This window comes from Muscardinus avellanarius, assembly GCF_963383645.1.
Source record: "Muscardinus avellanarius genome assembly, chromosome: 12".
Classification (NCBI taxonomy): Eukaryota; Metazoa; Chordata; class Mammalia; order Rodentia; family Gliridae; genus Muscardinus; species Muscardinus avellanarius.
The window spans coordinates 62,474,251-62,492,244 of NC_137798.1; the positions used below are offsets into that span (position 1 = coordinate 62,474,251).

General features: G+C 38.2%; 1 protein-coding gene across 1 annotated transcript in view; it reads left to right on the forward strand.

Annotated features, from left to right (window-relative positions):
• AP5M1 (adaptor related protein complex 5 subunit mu 1) overlaps window positions 1–17,182 on the forward strand; it is a gene marked incomplete at both ends in the record, with an annotated part of 29,659 nt that extends 12,477 nt beyond the window's left edge. Inside the window, 5 exons of the mRNA XM_080707791.1 lie at window positions 6,338–6,477; window positions 7,469–7,554; window positions 7,645–7,763; window positions 13,655–13,751; window positions 17,100–17,182. Of these exons, the coding sequence (XP_080563917.1) occupies window positions 6,338–6,477; window positions 7,469–7,554; window positions 7,645–7,763; window positions 13,655–13,751; window positions 17,100–17,182 (525 nt within the window). The remainder of the gene's footprint in view (window positions 1–6,337; window positions 6,478–7,468; window positions 7,555–7,644; window positions 7,764–13,654; window positions 13,752–17,099) is intronic.
• Window positions 17,183–17,994: the final 812 nt, after the last annotated feature.

Below are 17,994 nucleotides of genomic sequence, written 5' to 3' on the forward strand. Positions count from 1 at the left end.
GAATTGCACATCAGTGCTCTAACACTGAGCTACACATTCAGCCATTTTTATTACTCAGCCATTATTGTGAGCTAGGGTCTGGCTAAGTTGCCCATGTTGTCCTCTGACTTGCAATCCTCCTGTCTAAGCCTCTGGGCTTAATAGTCATGTGCTGCCGTACCTGGTTATATAATATTTTTAATAGCTATTGATTGCTTACTGAATTAGGGCTATGTATCAGGCATTGTCATAGGCACTTTAAATGTATTTTTTTCTATTGACAACCTTAAAGTAGACATTCCCATTTTTAAAATTTATTTATTTATTTATATACATGTATTTTGGATTTTTTCAAGCAAGGAGAATTTACTTTGTACAAAAAGGGATCCTGCCACCAATAGGTCCAGCATGCAGGAAGAACATGGAGGAAACATGTTGGGCATTTTATTTTCAGTGCAGGGTTTCCATGCTATACCCACAGTGGTAGGAACATAGCATCACAATCTCTATGCCATTGGCTGAAGGAGATTCCAGTGGAGGGGTTGGCACTCACAATTTCCAGGAAATGCTATCCTTATAAAAATACAAGCATGTGTAAAGTTATACAATGGCAGTTTTACAGCATGTAGTAGCCCAAGTCAAACTATTCCTTTGACAGAAAAAATCTAATTATTTTTCATAATTCCCCCTTCTTTATTATATATTATGCTCTTTAAACTTTATTAGTATATGGCAGCTCTCGCTTTTGAAGGTATTTAACAAGAGGTTAATTTGCTAATCTGTAGGGGATTAGATTAGACTAGAACTGTCTCTAGCTATTTAACTATTTTCTGTATGGCATCTAGGGTATGGTTGATAACCCTCCATTGATTGCAATTTATACATCGTCCACCTAATGACCCACTAGAGGATGCCTCAACTTGGAGTTTGAAATGCCAGGTTGAAAGGAATTACCATTTGTATAACAGTGCAAATTTCACTCCAATTGGCAGGTAGGATCTCAAGTAATAGTCCTCCATGGTGCTACCCAACGTTTGCTCAGGCAGCCACTAATGTGGACTGATTATCTAGCTCCTCAAAGGACCAGCATTTACCATAGACAGTTAAGTTGCCCCAAAATATTGACAGTCCCTCCTACCTTAAGAGGCACAAGGCATAGTAAGTATTTGGGACTGGAGGCTGGACAGTTTCGGGGAGCTCTTACTTTGGACCCTGAGCCACTGGGAACAGGAGAGATTGGGTCTTAACCGAACTTGTTGACTTGTGCTAGATTGTCCTTGAACAGGTCTATCATACATCTCAATCTCATGCCCCTTGGGTCTGAGATCCATCTGAGTGGAAATGGGACCACTCGAGCCTCTGGCTTGCATGCTGCCCAAGCATAAGCAGCCACTTTTAAGGTGCTGGCAGAATTTTTAATCTGTTTCAGCCAGGCATTGTTTTTCCATATCCTGTCTTAACTTTTGTCATCTAGTGTAAATCTTTAATTATCTTTGTTTGAAGATGATTATAATATAATTTAGGAATATACAAATATAAACCTTAAAAAATTACTATTAACAATTTTTGATTGGAGAACATCAGATTGGTAATGTTTTCTTAAGCTTCACATTCTAGACAATACTTAGGAAGCACAAATATATCTAACTTACAAAGGAGCCGGTAATAATGAACACTGTAGTTACATAGATATTAACATATATTAACTTAACCATTGAAGTGAAATTCAGAATTTGTGGTTCAGTAAGATAACTATAAGTCTATGTAGGTTAACAGCATTTATAAAAGTCAGAGTAGCTCTAGATTTTTATGAGTTTAGAAGACAATATTAATCATCGGAAATGAGCTTATTACCTGATAGACAGTTGTCTCTGTCTTATAGAATAAAACATTTATCAGTCAAGGCAAGCAGATGTAAACCAGGTCTTAATGGTGGATTTTTGAATGGTACTAAACATAGATGACAAAAGTTTTAATAACTTAAAGTACAAATACAATGCATGTTGTATAACCAATGAGATCACTCATTGGTTAGCTTGCATGTGTATTAAAACCCATACACCTTTCAACCTTATAAGCTTTTTATAAAATATTTAAATGAACCTAGATATACAGCATATTTAGCTCTCAGATATAGATAGGTTGTCAAATATAGTAACTCAAAGTTATAAACCCTGATTCTGCTAAGATACAGTTTGCTAGGTAATCAAAAGCTAAGTAAACATAGTTTATTTTGCTAAAACACAAACTTTATGTTAGTTCTTAGTAAATGCTGAGAGCACAAAACCATATTATTTTAAATATAAGGAACATAGGAAATTATCTTAATAAAATGAAAAAAAATTAAGAGCAGATCAATATCTTGAGCAAACCCAATTGTTTCAAACATATTATCAACGCACCAAATATGACTTTTAGAGAAACCTTTAAGTAATTTTTTTATTTTTAACCAATTTGTGAAATAAAATTACGCTATCTTTAACAGATTTTAACTTCCACCAACCCTCTGTAACTTACTTTTTTAGTTTTGTTCTTAAATTCTTTTTCCTTGAGATAATGCAGCCATCTACACTAAAATTTCACCATACAAAATCCTTTTTTATATAAAAGCATTTAACCCTTTTTTAAATTATAATACTACCATCTCTTTTTATTGGATTTCCCTTTGTCTTAACATTTTTAACTTTAAACAATTAAACTATCCTTACATTTAAGCAATTTTTATACTAAACCCCTATTATATATCTCTCTATTTAGGTAAATTATTTATTTTAGGTAAGATAAAACACTTAGCACTTAGATAAAAACATTTAATAATGTCCTTAATAGTTATTTATGTAAACACAGCCTAAGAATTATTTAGCCTTGTATATGTATAGGATCCCATATCAGTCAGAACTTATGCGATCTGGTGACCTGGTGTGCAGCAGTGTGCTCCCGCTGAGCACCCAAGGCCTGGTCAGGTAGGTGGGTGATGCTCCCTTCAGCCTCCCTGCTGCTTACATATATAAAAACACATTTACTAGACTCCATTATATTATCGTCTGCTGATGTTAAGCCAAGAATACTTTATATTTACCAATTGATGTTTAGCATTTTAACTTACTTGTACACAATTTAGATTTTTTAAAAATGTAAACCTTTAACTTATACACAATTTAGGTTTTTTAAATATAAGCCATTTATACTTATTTATGTTTACCTAATTTAACCATTTTAATAGCCATAGCCAACACTTTAAGTCATTGTTTTAACAAATATCCTAAAAACAATAAATGTTGCTATTTAAACATCAGTTAGGAATTGACAATATAATCCTACTTCGTTAACCTGGAAAAAACTGTTAACTTTCAATGATATCTCTTTATTTTTCAGTAAGCATGGACGCCCGTACAGTAGGGGATGTCATGGATGACACTGAAACAAAATAGTTCCAGAAGGCCACAATCACCATGAGGCTTCATCAAATATCACCAATATATATTCCTCAGGGGGGGGAATCCAAATATTTATATTTCTGGTCATTTTCTTTCTGACTTATAGAACAAACTTCCATTTTCTTATTTACATTAGGACTAAGCCAGATAAGGCAGCTAAGTCCTTCAAGGTGGCACCACACAGTCCCAACCACATGGAGACCAAGGTGAAGCCCAAGGTGGCACCACCCAGTCCCAACCATGTGGAGACCAAGATGTCAAACTTTATTTTTAAAAAAAGTTAAGCTTTGGTAGGAAACCCAGTAAGAAATCTGGGTGCCTTACTCTAAAATTACCACTCTTACCGGGTGTGGTGGTGCATGCTTGTAATCCCAGCATTTGGGATGCTGAGACAGGAGGATTGCAGTTCAAGGACAGCCTCGAATACTACTTAGTGAGGCCCTTTGCAACTCAGTGAGACCCTGTTTCAAAATAAAGAATAAAAAATATGTAGGGCTGGGGGTATAGCTCAGAGGTAGCATATCTCTGGGTTTCATCTCCAGTACCGTAAAAATAAATAAATAAATAAAATAACCATCCTTGTTTTCACAATTACCAACTGCCCATGATTTGATTTGGGTCTTTTTTTTTTTTTTTCTTTCATGGAAAAATTCTTTTTTTTTTCTTTTCTGTTTTCTGTTTTTAGAACTGGGACTGGAACCCAGGGGCTTTCTACCTCCAAGCTGCACTCCCAGACCTATTTTATATTTTATTTGGAAACAGGGTCTCACTAAGTTGCTAAGAGCCTCACTAAGTAACTGAGGCTGGCTTCTTATCTTTGTGATTCTCCTTTCTCAGCCTGCCAAGTGCTGGGATTACAAGCGTGCACCACCATACCCAACTGCAAACACATATCTTACAACTTTAATTTGCCAGGCATTGCATCCCACAAATAGAGGACAAGAGTTATAGCCAATTTGCTAAAATACTATAATTTTGCATACTTATCTTTCCAATATTGTTCCCATCCAAGTATCAAGCCCCATTTTCCTGGGGGTTTCTTGAACTCAGATGCTGCTTTTCACTCCAGCCAGGCCCCTCACAAGGAAGCTTAACTTTTGGGGTGCATTTTTGTTAAAGACGTCTCCAAAATCCCCCATTATTTCCACACTACCCTCTCCCCCGGGATATTCCACGCATCAAGGAAATAGTGGGTCATCTCCTGTGACTTTTCTTCCTTTGGCCTGCTTGCAGGGTTTCCTGGCAGCCATAGAATAAGCAAGGGTATCTCTCCAGTTGCCAGTCTACTTTCTGCTCAGGGTCTATCATCAGCCAGGGAATTGGTGCTGTTTCCTGTCTTGGGGCCACCAGCAACTTGGCAACAGGACCCATCTACCCAGAAAGGAATTTCTACATCTCTCTTCCTCTTTTTTCCATGCAGGCTACCAATTGTTATAAGTAAATTTTTATGGTATTGTTTAAAAAAAAAAAGAGCCGGGCATGGTGGCGCACACTTGTAATTCCAGTGCTTGGGAGGCTGAGACAGGAGGATCACACAGGTTGGAAGCCAGCCTCAGCTACTTAGTGAGGCTCTCAGCAACTTAGTAAGACCCTGTTTCTAATAAAATATAAAAATAGGTCTGGGAGTGTAGCCTGGAGGTAGAAAGCCCCTGGATTCCATCCCCAGTGCCACAAAAAATGTAAATAAACAAGTAAAATACTTTAAAAGACACATATTTGAAAGCAGCTCAGCAAGGCAAATTTTTACTTTATATACTTTTGTGGCATTGGTTCTTGAAACCAGGGGGTTTCTACAAAGCCTGAATTTGAAACCACATTTTCTTGACTCTGAAGGTTCAACCTGTGTTCTACTATACCATACTATTTTTTTTTTTTTTTGTCCTAGTTAGCATTCAGTAGATTACAAAATCCTACCCAAGCCAGCTTAGGTAGAGGGAATTTTAAAAGTGACGTTTGTTAGCCTCTTTTGAGAAAGCAATGGGCACTCTATCATTCAAGAAACTTTAGCCCTATCAGGCCTAGAACCAGAATGTGAAAATGAAAATTGGTCTGTATTTAAAGTCAAGCCTGTCTCCCCTCTCAACTGGCTTTCTCTGCTTACATGTGATCTAATTGCTCTAGGACCTCACCTTGTGAGTACCTTGTGTCTTACTCACGTGTTACATCACATGAAATGATAGCTCACTGACCCTACACATTATGTCCCCTTCAGTTAGCTGTTGATAGCCAGTCAGTTAAGTTACTGCTGAACTATGGAGTTGAGGAAGGTGGAGGAATACAGTGACAGGATACAAATGGATCAGCAGAAACTGGACAGAACAGCAGTGACCAGTGTGACTAGTGTAAGTCCTCTGCTGCAAATCAGAAACTTGAAGGAGAACGTGGCTGAGCAAGAGGAGGGACAAGAATGTATTATACAGTATTCTTTCTCATTTCTGGAACCAAAAAGAGATAAAACAGTCTCTACCCTTAGAATTAATATAGATCAGCCAGGATGGTAGTACATGCCTACAATCCTAGTACTGAGAGAAGCTGAAACAGGATTGCAGGATTGTGGCCAGCCTCAGCAACTTAGCAAGACCCTCTTTAAAACTGAAAAATAAAAAGGATAGGGGTGTAGCTCAGAGGCAGAATCCCCCTGAGTTCAATCCCCAGTACCCAAAAAAAAAAAAAAAAAGTGGATCCATCACTGCAATTATCAAAACAACGTAGAGTAGTTCACTGGCTTTAAAGGTAGGTCTGTATATCACTGTGTGTGTTGTGTGTGTGTGTGTGTGTGTGTGTGTGTGTGTGTGTGTGTGTGTACAGTGTATACATCTATGCAATGTAATGTATATACAACATGCAAGGCCTTATTCCTAATCACTATTGGTATTTTAGACTCATCTGAGAATTATGTAAAATTTTATGTTTATTTGCAGGTCCCTGTACCACCAATTTTGGGTTTTTATCAAGTGAAAGAAGAAGAAATGCAACTAAAAATAATAGTTAATTTAAAACTTCATGAAAGTGTGAAAAATAATTTTGAATTCTGTGAAGCTCATATACCTTTTTACAATAGGTAGGAATAAATAGCATGAAACCATGATTTCTACCTTCCCTAGTATATTCCCACTGTCCCATAATAAATTGTCTTTGTTTTTTCCTTATTTTTAAGATCTAAGTAATTTTATATTTTTCAAGTGAATGCTGATTCTGAACCAAAACATAATTATAAAAATAATCTTTTTACCTTTAAATGTGCCTTCACTTTTCTGGTTGTATTTGTTAGTAACTTCCTCAGGGTATATTTTTTACTACTGGCTTTATTTCAAGTGATTTCATTGTGTTCTGTGTAGAAGTCAATGGCAGCTATTTACTTAGTAAATTATCTAATTAAATCATAAGATTACTTTCTCTTCACTTTTTTTAAACTTATTCTGTAGCATGATTTTTTTCAAAATGTATATATATATATATATATATATATATATATATATATATATACATATATATATACATATACATATACATACATACTTCAAGCTGGCCAAAACTAACTTTGTATTCCAAATGTGTAATTGGACCTCTTTTAAAAAATAAGAGAGAGAAAAAAATGAAGTAGTCACTCTTTTCTTGAAACACCCAAACAACACCAATCAATTAGCTGACATGCATTATTAAAAAATCCCTAGGGACCAAGGACTACATCTGGTACTTTTCAAATACAAATCTTGAATTTGACAAGATCTATATTAATTCTATATTAATTCTAAGGGTATATAGCTTGAAGTATATAATGTTCTGTCAACCCATGTAACTGTATTAATACATTCTGTCTGATTTTTATAATTATCTTTAGGAATAATAATGGAATGCATATCATCACCATAAGAGTTTATGTGGTTTCTGGTATTTTCCAAGATATATATTTATTCTGTTACGTTCTACAAAGTTACATTCAGATATGCTGTTAGCCTGTCCTTGTATTAAGTTATAGCAGCAAAATTTGACTTAAATCTCTTAAAGCATATATGTGTGATCATTTTTTTCTCTCTTTTATTTTTTAAAAGAGGTCCAATTACACATTTGGAATACAAAGTTAGTTTTGGCCAGCTTGAAGTATTTCGAGAGAAAAGCTTACTGGTCTGGATTATTGGTGAGCAAATTTTGTTACTGATTTTTTTCTTTTATTTGGTATAGACTCTCCTTAATTTAGACTAGTTTATTAATGTATTTGTGGTTTTAGGTCAAAAGTTCCCTAAATCAATGGAAATTAGTCTTTCTGGAACTATAACATTTGGAGCCAAAAGCCATGACAAGCAGCCATTTGACCAGATTTGTATTGGAGGTACAGCATATGTAAAGGTAAACTTATCTACTGGGCTCACTACATTAGAACCACTTCCTTTGGTTCTAGATTTAATATATCTAATTGATTTTTTTTTTTTTTTTTTTTTTTTTGCGGGTCTAGAGATGGAATCTAGGGCCATTCGACCTCCAAGCTACAACCCCTGCGCTATTTTTTATTCTTTATTTTGAGACAGGGTCTCACTAAGTTGCAGAGGGCCTCACTAAGTAGCTGAGGCTGTCGGCGAACCACGATCTTCCAATCTCAGCCTCCGGGATGCTGGGATTACAAGTGTGTACCACCACGCCCAGCTTCTAATTGATTTTTAATGTCTTCTAGCAGATTTTTAAAAAACTTTTTGCTTTTGACTGGCTAAGTCCCTAATTATTTTTGGTTGAGACTACTCATTTTTTATTTTACTTAATACTTAAATTTTAAGGGAAATAGTTAAATATAACTTAAACATCCCAACTAAATCTTCCCAGCTCTTAGTTGTCAAATTCAAGATTTGTATTTGAAAAGTACCAGATGTAGTCCTTGGTCCCTAGGGATTTTTTAATAATGCATGTCAGCTAATTGATGGGTGTTGTTTGGGTGTTTCAAGAAAAGAGTGACTACTTCTGGCCAAGTAGTCAAATTGAATGAAATTAAAGCAAGCTCGGAGGCTTAAACATGAATGTGAACCCTTGAGGATTTACTAAAAGTATTGAAATTTGAAAAATGATTTTACAGAGTGAAGAAAAAACAAGGCACACTTAGGAAGTAGTGCTAAAAGTAGTACCAAGCTGGGCATGGTGCCGCATGCTTGTAATCCCAGTACTTGGGAGGCTGAGAGGAGAATTACCAGTTTGCAGCCAGCCTCAGCTACTTAGTAAAGCCCTCCACAACTTAGTGAGACCCTGTTTCAAAATAAATAATTAAAATATAGGGCTGAGAGTGTATCTTGGAGGTAGAATGCCCCTGAGTTCAATCCCCAGAACCAAAAGAAAAGAAAAAGAAACAGTGGTACCAAATAAGACTGGATATATAATTTAGGCTTCGATTGTAGAAATGTGAACAGTTTGAATCTTTTGTTCATTTGGTAGATGCACTCTTTTGAATGGGAGAATAGTCTTTGACAAAGTGGTATTAGTCCTCAGTGGATGTGAAGAAGGTGAGTATAAAATTAAGAGACAACAAAAACATTTTCTAGTTATATTAATACTCCAGATGAAAGCAAAAACATTTTCTAGTTATATTAATACTCCAGATGAAAGGTGATGAGTTGATGCTGAGCTAGTGTTAGCAGAAAGAGAAAGGAAGGAAGAACAAAGAAAGGACTGCTGTAAGCTATGGCGAAGGTGAAACTTTGGTCATTAATCTGGAAACGAGAATAGTTCAAGTCATAGATGGGATGTTCAAAACAATATGTAACTTAAACCACACCTAGTCTTTGTGCAAAGACTTTGTGAGTCTCATCCATTCATTGTTCTAACTCCAACATTTAGTCCACTTAAATATTTTTTCACTGGATGAATATACATGGACAAAAGTATAGATATGGAAATAGTTGAAAAGTAGTGAGCTTCTTCATGTATATGATGCTGTTAATAGCAACATATCTCAATATATGTGTAGTTAAAACCTAAAGCTTTCTGGGTGTGGTGGCACATACTTGTAATCCCCATGCTTGGGAGGCAGAGACAGGAGGATCTCACTGGCTTAAGAGACCCTCTTTCCAAATTTAAAAAAATATAAAATAGGTAGTGTAGCTTGGAGGTAGACGGGTTTCCAGGAACCCCAGTACCACAAGGGAAAAAAAAAAGAAAAAAGGAAAAAAAAAAACCTAAAGCTTGATTCTCAAGAGAGATCAGGTATATAGAAGAATATAGGGGTTATCCACAGAGAAATAATTGAAGCCAATTATTATACTGTAATATTACTGTATAGTATAATAAAAATACTGTACTGAATAAGATTAAAAATAAATAAGAGAGAAAATAAGCGGAACAATTTAGAAGAACTAATGAGGGAAATTAAAGGGGTGATCAGAAAGCCAATAGGAAAATAAAATGCTGTTAAACCAAAAGAAAGATTGAAATCTACTTATAAAGGTTATTAGGATAGTGGTGAAGTCAGACACACACTGCTAAAAATTCATTTCTGTGTCGGCTCCCACTATGTCTACTATCTATGTTGCACAGATTATTATAAAGGTTTCTCATTTTTCAGGAAAATATGGAATGTTACCATGTGTATGTGCTTCAAGGGTAGATATTATGCTTTTCTGTTCATTTTCACCATTTCTTTTTCCTTTTTTTGTCTTGAAAAATAGTATTTATTTATTTGTGACAATTATGATTTTTTGTAATCATACATCACTTTAGAATACAAGACTTGAGAGGAAATACAAGCACATATCATCCAATAAGCCCTCATCCAATCCCCATCCCATTCCCTCCCCCTCCCTCGATCCCATGCTTAATTGGTGATTATCTTTGATATAATTGTTTATGCACCTCATGTTTTAAAGAGATTCCATCCTCCCCCATCCCCTCCCCTCTGATTTGTCACCTTAATTGCTTCTCAATAGGGCCCTTTCTACTACTTGACCTCCTCCTGTTACCCTTTCCTCCTAGTTCTTGCTAATTAGGGGAAGCATCTGGATTTTATTTTCTGTGCTATTTCTCTGTGCATGCCGCATTGCAAGTTCGATCCCACTCTTGACGGCCCCAGTAGTGGCCTGGCCACCCGGAGGACTCTGATCCCGACCTCGCTGGCTCCAGCCCTGGCCTTGCTTCATGGGCCCGATCCTGACCTCGCTGGCCCCCGCACCGAACTAACCCCTCGGCTGGCTCCTTTCCCGGTCTCAGAGGCCCCAGCACTGGCCTAGACTCACGACAGGCTCCGATCCCGGCCTCACTGACCCTGGCACAGGCCTAACACCTCGGCAGGCTCCTATTCTGGTCTCGCAAGTCCCAGCGCCATCCTTGCCTCACAGCAGTTTCTGATCCCGGCCTCACTGGCCCCGGCACTGGACTTATGCCTCAGCAGAGTCTGATCCTGGCCTTGTAGGTCCCAGCACCGGTCTTGCCTCACGGCAGGTTCCGATCCCGACCTTGCTGGCCCCAAGCACCAGCCTAACCCCTTGGCTGGCTCCGATCCCTGCCTTGGAGGCCTCAGTAGCGGCCTTGCCTCACAGCAGGCTTCGATCCCGGCCTTGTTGGCCCCGGCACTGATCTCACCCCTCGGCAGGCTCCGATCCCAGCCTTGGAGGCCCCAGCACTGGCCATACCTCAAGGCAGGCTCCGATCCCGGCCTCGCTGACCCCGCTACCAACCTAACTTCTTGGCAGGCTCCTATTCCAGCCTCAGGGACCCCAGCACAGGCCTTGCCTCACGGCAGGCTCCAATCCCGGCCTTGTTGTCCCCAGCACTGGCCTAACCCCTTGGCAACTCCAATCCCAGCCTCGGAGGCCCCAGCACCAGCCTTGTCTCACGGCAGGCTCCGATCCCAGCCTCGCTGGCCCCGGCACCAGCCCCAAACCCTCGGCAGGCTCCAATCCCAGCCTCGAAGGCCCCAGCACCGGACTTGCCTTACGGCAGGCTCCGATCCCGGTCTCACTGACCCCGGGACCGGCCTAACCCTTTGGCAGGCTCTGATCTGAGCACCCTCTTCACCCAGCAGGTTGTCCCACGTTCCCAAGGGTGCATGGTGGTAGTATTCTGCCTCTGAGGTAATTTCTTCAAAAGTTCCAGGTGTATTATGTCAGATCTCTGCCTCCCCTGAGTACTTGCCGCTGCTAATGTGACTGCCTCCACCATTTCAAATCTTTCCAAAGCTCTTTTCCCATACTGCATAATGTCCAGTGTTCCTAAGCATGCGACCTTTGGGGTAATTTCAGAGGATCAGTGTTGGTTGGATCAGATGTCTGCCTCTCCCAAATCCAAGTCTTCACCGCCACCTCGGCCACTGCTGCCGCCACCGCCTTCCTCCTAAGTCTCTGCTAGACTCTCTCCTTACAGGTGATGTCCAGGATTCTTAACGATGTAGAGAATCAGCAGTCCTCCTTTGCGGGGAATTTTTTCAAAAGTTCCAGTTCAGATGGATATGTTTTGTCTGTATCTCCAATATTCTAGCTACCGCCGGGGCCATCTTAACCCCTCTCAGATATTTTTCTTTTTTCATTTCCTTTTTTTTTTTTTAAATAAGAGAAGAGAGTATGTGTGGTTTGGGGAGGATGTGGGATCAGGCACTCGGTAGTGATGAAAATTTTTTTTTCTTTACGGGTGGTAGGGGTCGCCCTAAGGGTGCCCCACCCATGCCTGCCCACCCTCCCAGGGTTGGGGCCTTGTGGCCCGGACCTCCAGGGCCTTCCGGATGTGGGGGGGGGGGGTCACCTAAGGGTGCCCCGCCCACGCCTGCCCACTCGCCCAGGGTCGGGACCATGTGGCCCGCACATCCGGGGCCCTCCGAGTGGAGGGGGTCGCCTAAGGGAGCCCTGTCCACGCCCACCCATCCGCCCGGAGTCGGGGCCATGCAGCCGAACCTCCAGGACCTTCCAGGTGGGGGGGACACCTAAGGGTGCCCCGACCACGCCTGCCCACCCTCCCAGGTTTGGGACCATGTGGCCTGGACTTTGGGGCCTTCCGGGTCCATTTTCACCATTTAAACACTTGTAATCTTATCAAAAACATGATACATATGTGTGCTCACCAAATGGACTGAGGGAGTTTTACATTATCTCAATTATACGGAAGTCAGCCTTGTCATACATAACTTCAGCATTCAAAATTACACCAAAGAAGCAAGCACATGCTCTTTACTATCTGATTTTTTTAGTTGCAACAAGAAAAAATTACTGAGATCTAAAATTACATTCTATACACAGCAGTTAGAGATAATTAAAGAAGGAAGTTATGAAATGGAAGAAATTTGCTGGGGAAAAAATGTAGAGCTAGGGATATACCTCATTGGTAGACTACTTTGCTAGCATGCCTGAGTTTGATCCCTTAGTACTGCCTTCCCCCCCAAAAAAAAAGTATAGAAAAGATACCAGGATATTGGAATTTTAGGAACATTTAGCAGTAGAGATTAGAACCACAGCAAAAGGAGACTGGTGGTCTTTAAAACAGTCCTATTCATAGTTCATGTGCAGGTTGTGATTCAGAGGAACCTTGGCCCCATGCCTTCAGAGGAGGTGCTAATGCTCATTCTGTTACAGTACAGCATAACAGTTGGCATTTATAGCGATAATCCCACATTATCAGTGAAATCCAGGAACTGATTACATTTTAGAAAACATTTTCTAGGCAAGGAATGGAGCTACCTCTGAGCTCGTTTCTATAGAAGTTAAATTTCAGTTTTCTGGAGTATGAAATAGAGTTAATTCTCCCCAGACACCACATAAACTGATGTTTCTATTTTAGTAATTGCTAAAGGTATAGATATTCCTGTCTGTAAAAGAATTACAGTATGAAATAGCTCACACCTGCATAGGAAAAGAATATACAGTATACCGGATAGCACAGTGCCAAGAACATCCTCTTTGCAGTCAGCCAGGTCTGAGTTCAGACGGCAGTTCTGCTGCCCGCACACTGGGGGACTAATTGCTCCCATCTCTGAATCTCAGTGCACTCCTCTGCCAAATGAGGATGCCTTCCCATGTGAAGTAGAATCCATGTTGGTGAAGTTCTTGGTATGTGTTAATACTTCATAATACCAGCCTTACAATGGAAGGCCATTGTGTAAAGGGAAAAATATCTCTGTATATATTTTTCAAAAGTATTCACATAATTGAAGTTTAACATATGTGGTTTCTGTAAACTATTGAAGCTGGATTTCCTTAAGTTGTATCAAGCAAAAAGATATATATGACTCTCCTTTTTACTAGCTGATCATCTCAATTTAGTGTCTATCTTTTTTCTAGCTTCATTTTAGGATTTTAGATTACACACTCACTGGGTGTTATGCGGATCAACATTCAGTTCAAGTTTTTGCCTCAGGAAAACCAAAAATAAGTGCATGTAAGTTGTACAGATTCAAGATAACATATTGCAATTAAAATGTTGGTATGTTATTATCAAGGGTAAAATTATAACAGACTTTAGAGATTGGAGAATAATCTCAGTTTATATAAATTCTAAAAGATGCACCCCTGAATAATACTTTGTGAACTTCTCCAATTTCAAAAAAGGTCTGGATGAGCAAGCATTAGGATAGGAGTGGGCTTTTATATAAAGTTGGATTTGCTTTGTTGCTGGTTATATTAAACTCATCAGAGGTAGTTCACAAGGGCTTTGTTATTGCACATTCACAGATTTGAGTCTGGCTTCAACATTTTACTAGCTGTGTAGCTTTGGGCAAGTTAGTAAACATATGGAAGTTTTAGTTTCTTCACCTACAAAGTGGAAATGAGCCAGGCATGGTGGTGCACACTTGTAATCCCAGTACTTGGGAGGCTGAGACAAGAGGATCACAGATTCAAGGACAGCCTCAGCAATGTAGCGAGACTCTTAGCAACCTAGCTAGCAAGAGCCTGTTGTTTCAAAACAAAAAATTAAAAAGGACTAGAGGTGTACCTCAGAAGTAGAAAAACTCTGGGTTAAATCCCTAGTACCAAAAAAGAGTAGAAATGATAGTATTACCTTATGATTGTTATAAGGTTTAGATAAGATTATATTGATCAGTCACTTAGCACGATGCTTAGTATATAACATAGATTCAATAGATGTTAATATGACAGATTTTATAGGAAAATATAAGGAGATGAAAACAATTAATAAATATTCAAAATTACTTAATTCAGATCAAATACATATAGGTGACATAGAAAAGTAGAGTTAGATAATGTTAAGGGGAGCTTTTTGCCTCACTGAGAATAATAAAGCTTTTTAAATATATATTTAGATGAAAAACTCCCAATTTATAAAAATTCTTATATTTAAATAAGTATTACTTAAACTAAGAGTGGGTTCCTAAAATAGGAAGGATAGCACAAAACTTTTTACTCAAATATTTCAAAAGAATTAGAGAATTTAGAACTACAAATCCCCCCCCCCCATGGTACTGGGGTTCCTGGAAGCCCTTCTAACTCCGGGCTACACTCCCAGACCTATTTTATATATATATATTTTTTTAATTTGGAAACAGAGTCTCTTAAGCCAGCGCGGCTGACTTCGAACCTGCGTGATCCTCCTGTCTCCACCTCCCAAGCATGGGGATTACAAGCGTGCGCCACCACGCCCAGCTAGAACTACAAAATTTTAAGCAAATTTTTTAAAGAATTCATGAAAGAATATAGTGCTTTTTGTTTGGGAGTTTTTTGTTTGTTTTTTAATATGTGTTATTGTTTTAAACTAGGGATTGGAGCCGGGCGTGGTGGTGCACGCTTGTAATCCCTGTGCTTGGGAGGCAGAGACAGGAGGATCGCGCAGGTTCGAAGCCAGCCATGCACGCTGGCTTAGGAGACCCTGTTTCCAAATAAAAATGTAAAAATAGATCTGGGAGTGTAGCCCGGAGGTAGAAGGGCTTCCAGGAACCCCAGTACCACCACCACCACTACTACTACTACTACTACTACTAATAATAATAATAATAATAATAATAATAAACAACTAGGGATTGAACCCAGGGGCATTCTGTCTCCAAACTGCACCACTAACCCTTTTTTATTTTGAAACAAGGTCCCACTAAGTTGTTGAAGCCATCCTCAAACCTGTGATCCTCTATCTCAGCCTTTCAAATACTGGGATTATAGGCGTATAACAGACACTATGCCCCATTGAGGGTTTTTTTTTAGTGTAATATTGGACAACCAGCGTTTTTTGTCCGAATCAGACAGACTAATATTTTAGATTATTTAGGAGAATTGTGTTGTCTCTTTAGGTAGCAACTATAATATTTTGAATATTTTACTAACATTAACGTCTAATAATTTAAGAGAGCATAATACAGAATGGGAAGTTTTAATAATATACTTGCTTGTAATACAAATTATATTGAATGAAAGGGCTTATTTTAAATGGATAATTCAAATTCATCTTTTATTTTCTTCCTCTTTATTTCAGAACATATCTGCCATTTGTACAACTATGTGAAACTTATTTTGCCATTCATATCTTGACAATAAAATCTATATTCACAATATACAACGTAGTTCTGAAAATTGTTTAGTAATATTGCTAATTTCAATAATAGCTAGCATCTATTGCTTACTATGTGCCAGGCATGGCTTCTACGTGTTTTGTGTAATTAACTCATTACTCCCCCAGGATTGTTAGCTCCATTTTACTGATGAGGACACTGTTGGAACAATGAAATTAGGTTTTCATAGCTAGGAAATGGCAGAACCAAGACTCGGTCTCAATCAGTCAGAGAAACCCAAGCCCTGGAGCTGGTCCACTTAACAGTATACTTACTGTGTTGCCTCAGTGGTACTAGGTTCTCAAAGTTTTAAACTAAAGAACAAACAAAAAGGGACAAGATGATATATCCTATATTCTGTTCATTATGAAGAAAGGTAGAAAAGGATGAATTGGATATTTAGTGGTCTCTCTCTCTCTAAGGGTGTGTGTGTGTGTGTGTGTGTGTGTGTGTGTGTTATAATTTACATGTGTCTACTCCATATGAGCATTACTGTCTGAACTGTATCAGAAAAAATTAGTTCAAAGAGTTGCCATTTGATCAGAGTTAAAAGCTATTAAAATTGAATGCCTAAATTTGATCAGAACTATAAAAAAAATCTATGAAGCAACCTTGGGGGTTGATAGCTCTGGTGCTTTGAATGAGTAAGGAATAGCAAGCCAGGCATGGATGTATACACCTGTAATTCCAGTACTTGGGATGCTGAGACAGGAAGATCACAGGTTTAAGGACAGGCTCAACTAACAGCAAAGCTCTGAGCAACCTAGCAAAACACTGTTTCAAAACCAAAAATAAAAAGCTTGAGAGGATAGCTCATAGGTAGAATGCCCCAGATTCAATACCCTCACAAAAAGAGTCAATATCCTCACAAAAAGAGTCTGACCAGAATCAGAACAGTGGTGAAAAGATTATGGAAGAGAAACCAACAATTAATTGTTTTCGCATTTGGAGTAATGGTTCACAAAATTAGTTTTGGGGGAAAATATGAGGACAAAACTAACAGATTTGTCATACATAAGGACTATTTCATATAAACTGAAAGGGGTTTATCAAATACTTAATGAACTCATTTAAAACAGTGTAAGTTATAAAACTTTGATAAAGTAAAATTAAAGGAATATTTCAAAGTTTAAAATGATTGTACTCCAGTTTCAGAGAAAAATCACAATTTTGCTTTCACCAAATCTTTGTAAAATAATTTTATCATTAACTTCTATTTTCTTTTTTAGATCGGAAACTAATTTCTTCTGATTATTACATCTGGAATTCTAAAGCCCCTGCTCCAGTAACATATGGATCATTAGTACTTTAATTTTCTTAGGTTTAAGTGAGACTTATATAATGGCAACATATCTTAAATTGATTAATACTTTTATTTCTAATAAAAAAATTCATGTAACCTATAAGTGATAAGTCATTGAATGATTTACTTATAAAATACTCATGTTTAATTTTTTTAATCCAATATAGTTTGAAAGAATATTTTAAAGGCTAATGTTTCCAGGATGTATAACCCTTTGATTATATGTCAGTAGGGTTCAGAACATAGAAAAGTAGTGATTCACTTTGGCTTATTTTAGACTAGTGCTCAGTCAACATGCCTCACATATTCATTCCTGCCCCTGTAGCAGACATTGCTAATCAATCACAGCACTCCTCCTACACTGAGCATTCGTGTGTGAAAAGCTTAGACTTCTCAATGCAGACCTTCAGGCAGCCACTAGAGTGGATTGTAGCTGACATGCAATATAACTATTTGCTTTTCTATATGTAATTACTAAAACTTCTAGTCCAGTATGCTGTTACAGAATACCAGAGACCAGGTTAAAGACAACTGTAAATCCCTTGAAAAACCAGCCAATATAAACAAAGGAGAATTATTTAAATAGTAACCTATTTATTAGTCATACATAAGGACTATTTAAACAGATTCTTTATTAGTAAAGAATAAAAAATCTGTTTAAGGCACTTACCTCTGTTCTAGAGCTACTTATTAAGTAAACTTGTTAATCTACCACAGTAACAGTTTTCTTTGGATGTCCATAGGTGTGTTAAGATGAGCAGAATACCTTCAGAAGATGAACATAGTGTTTTGTGATTATTTAATGTCTCCAGCCAATTTTT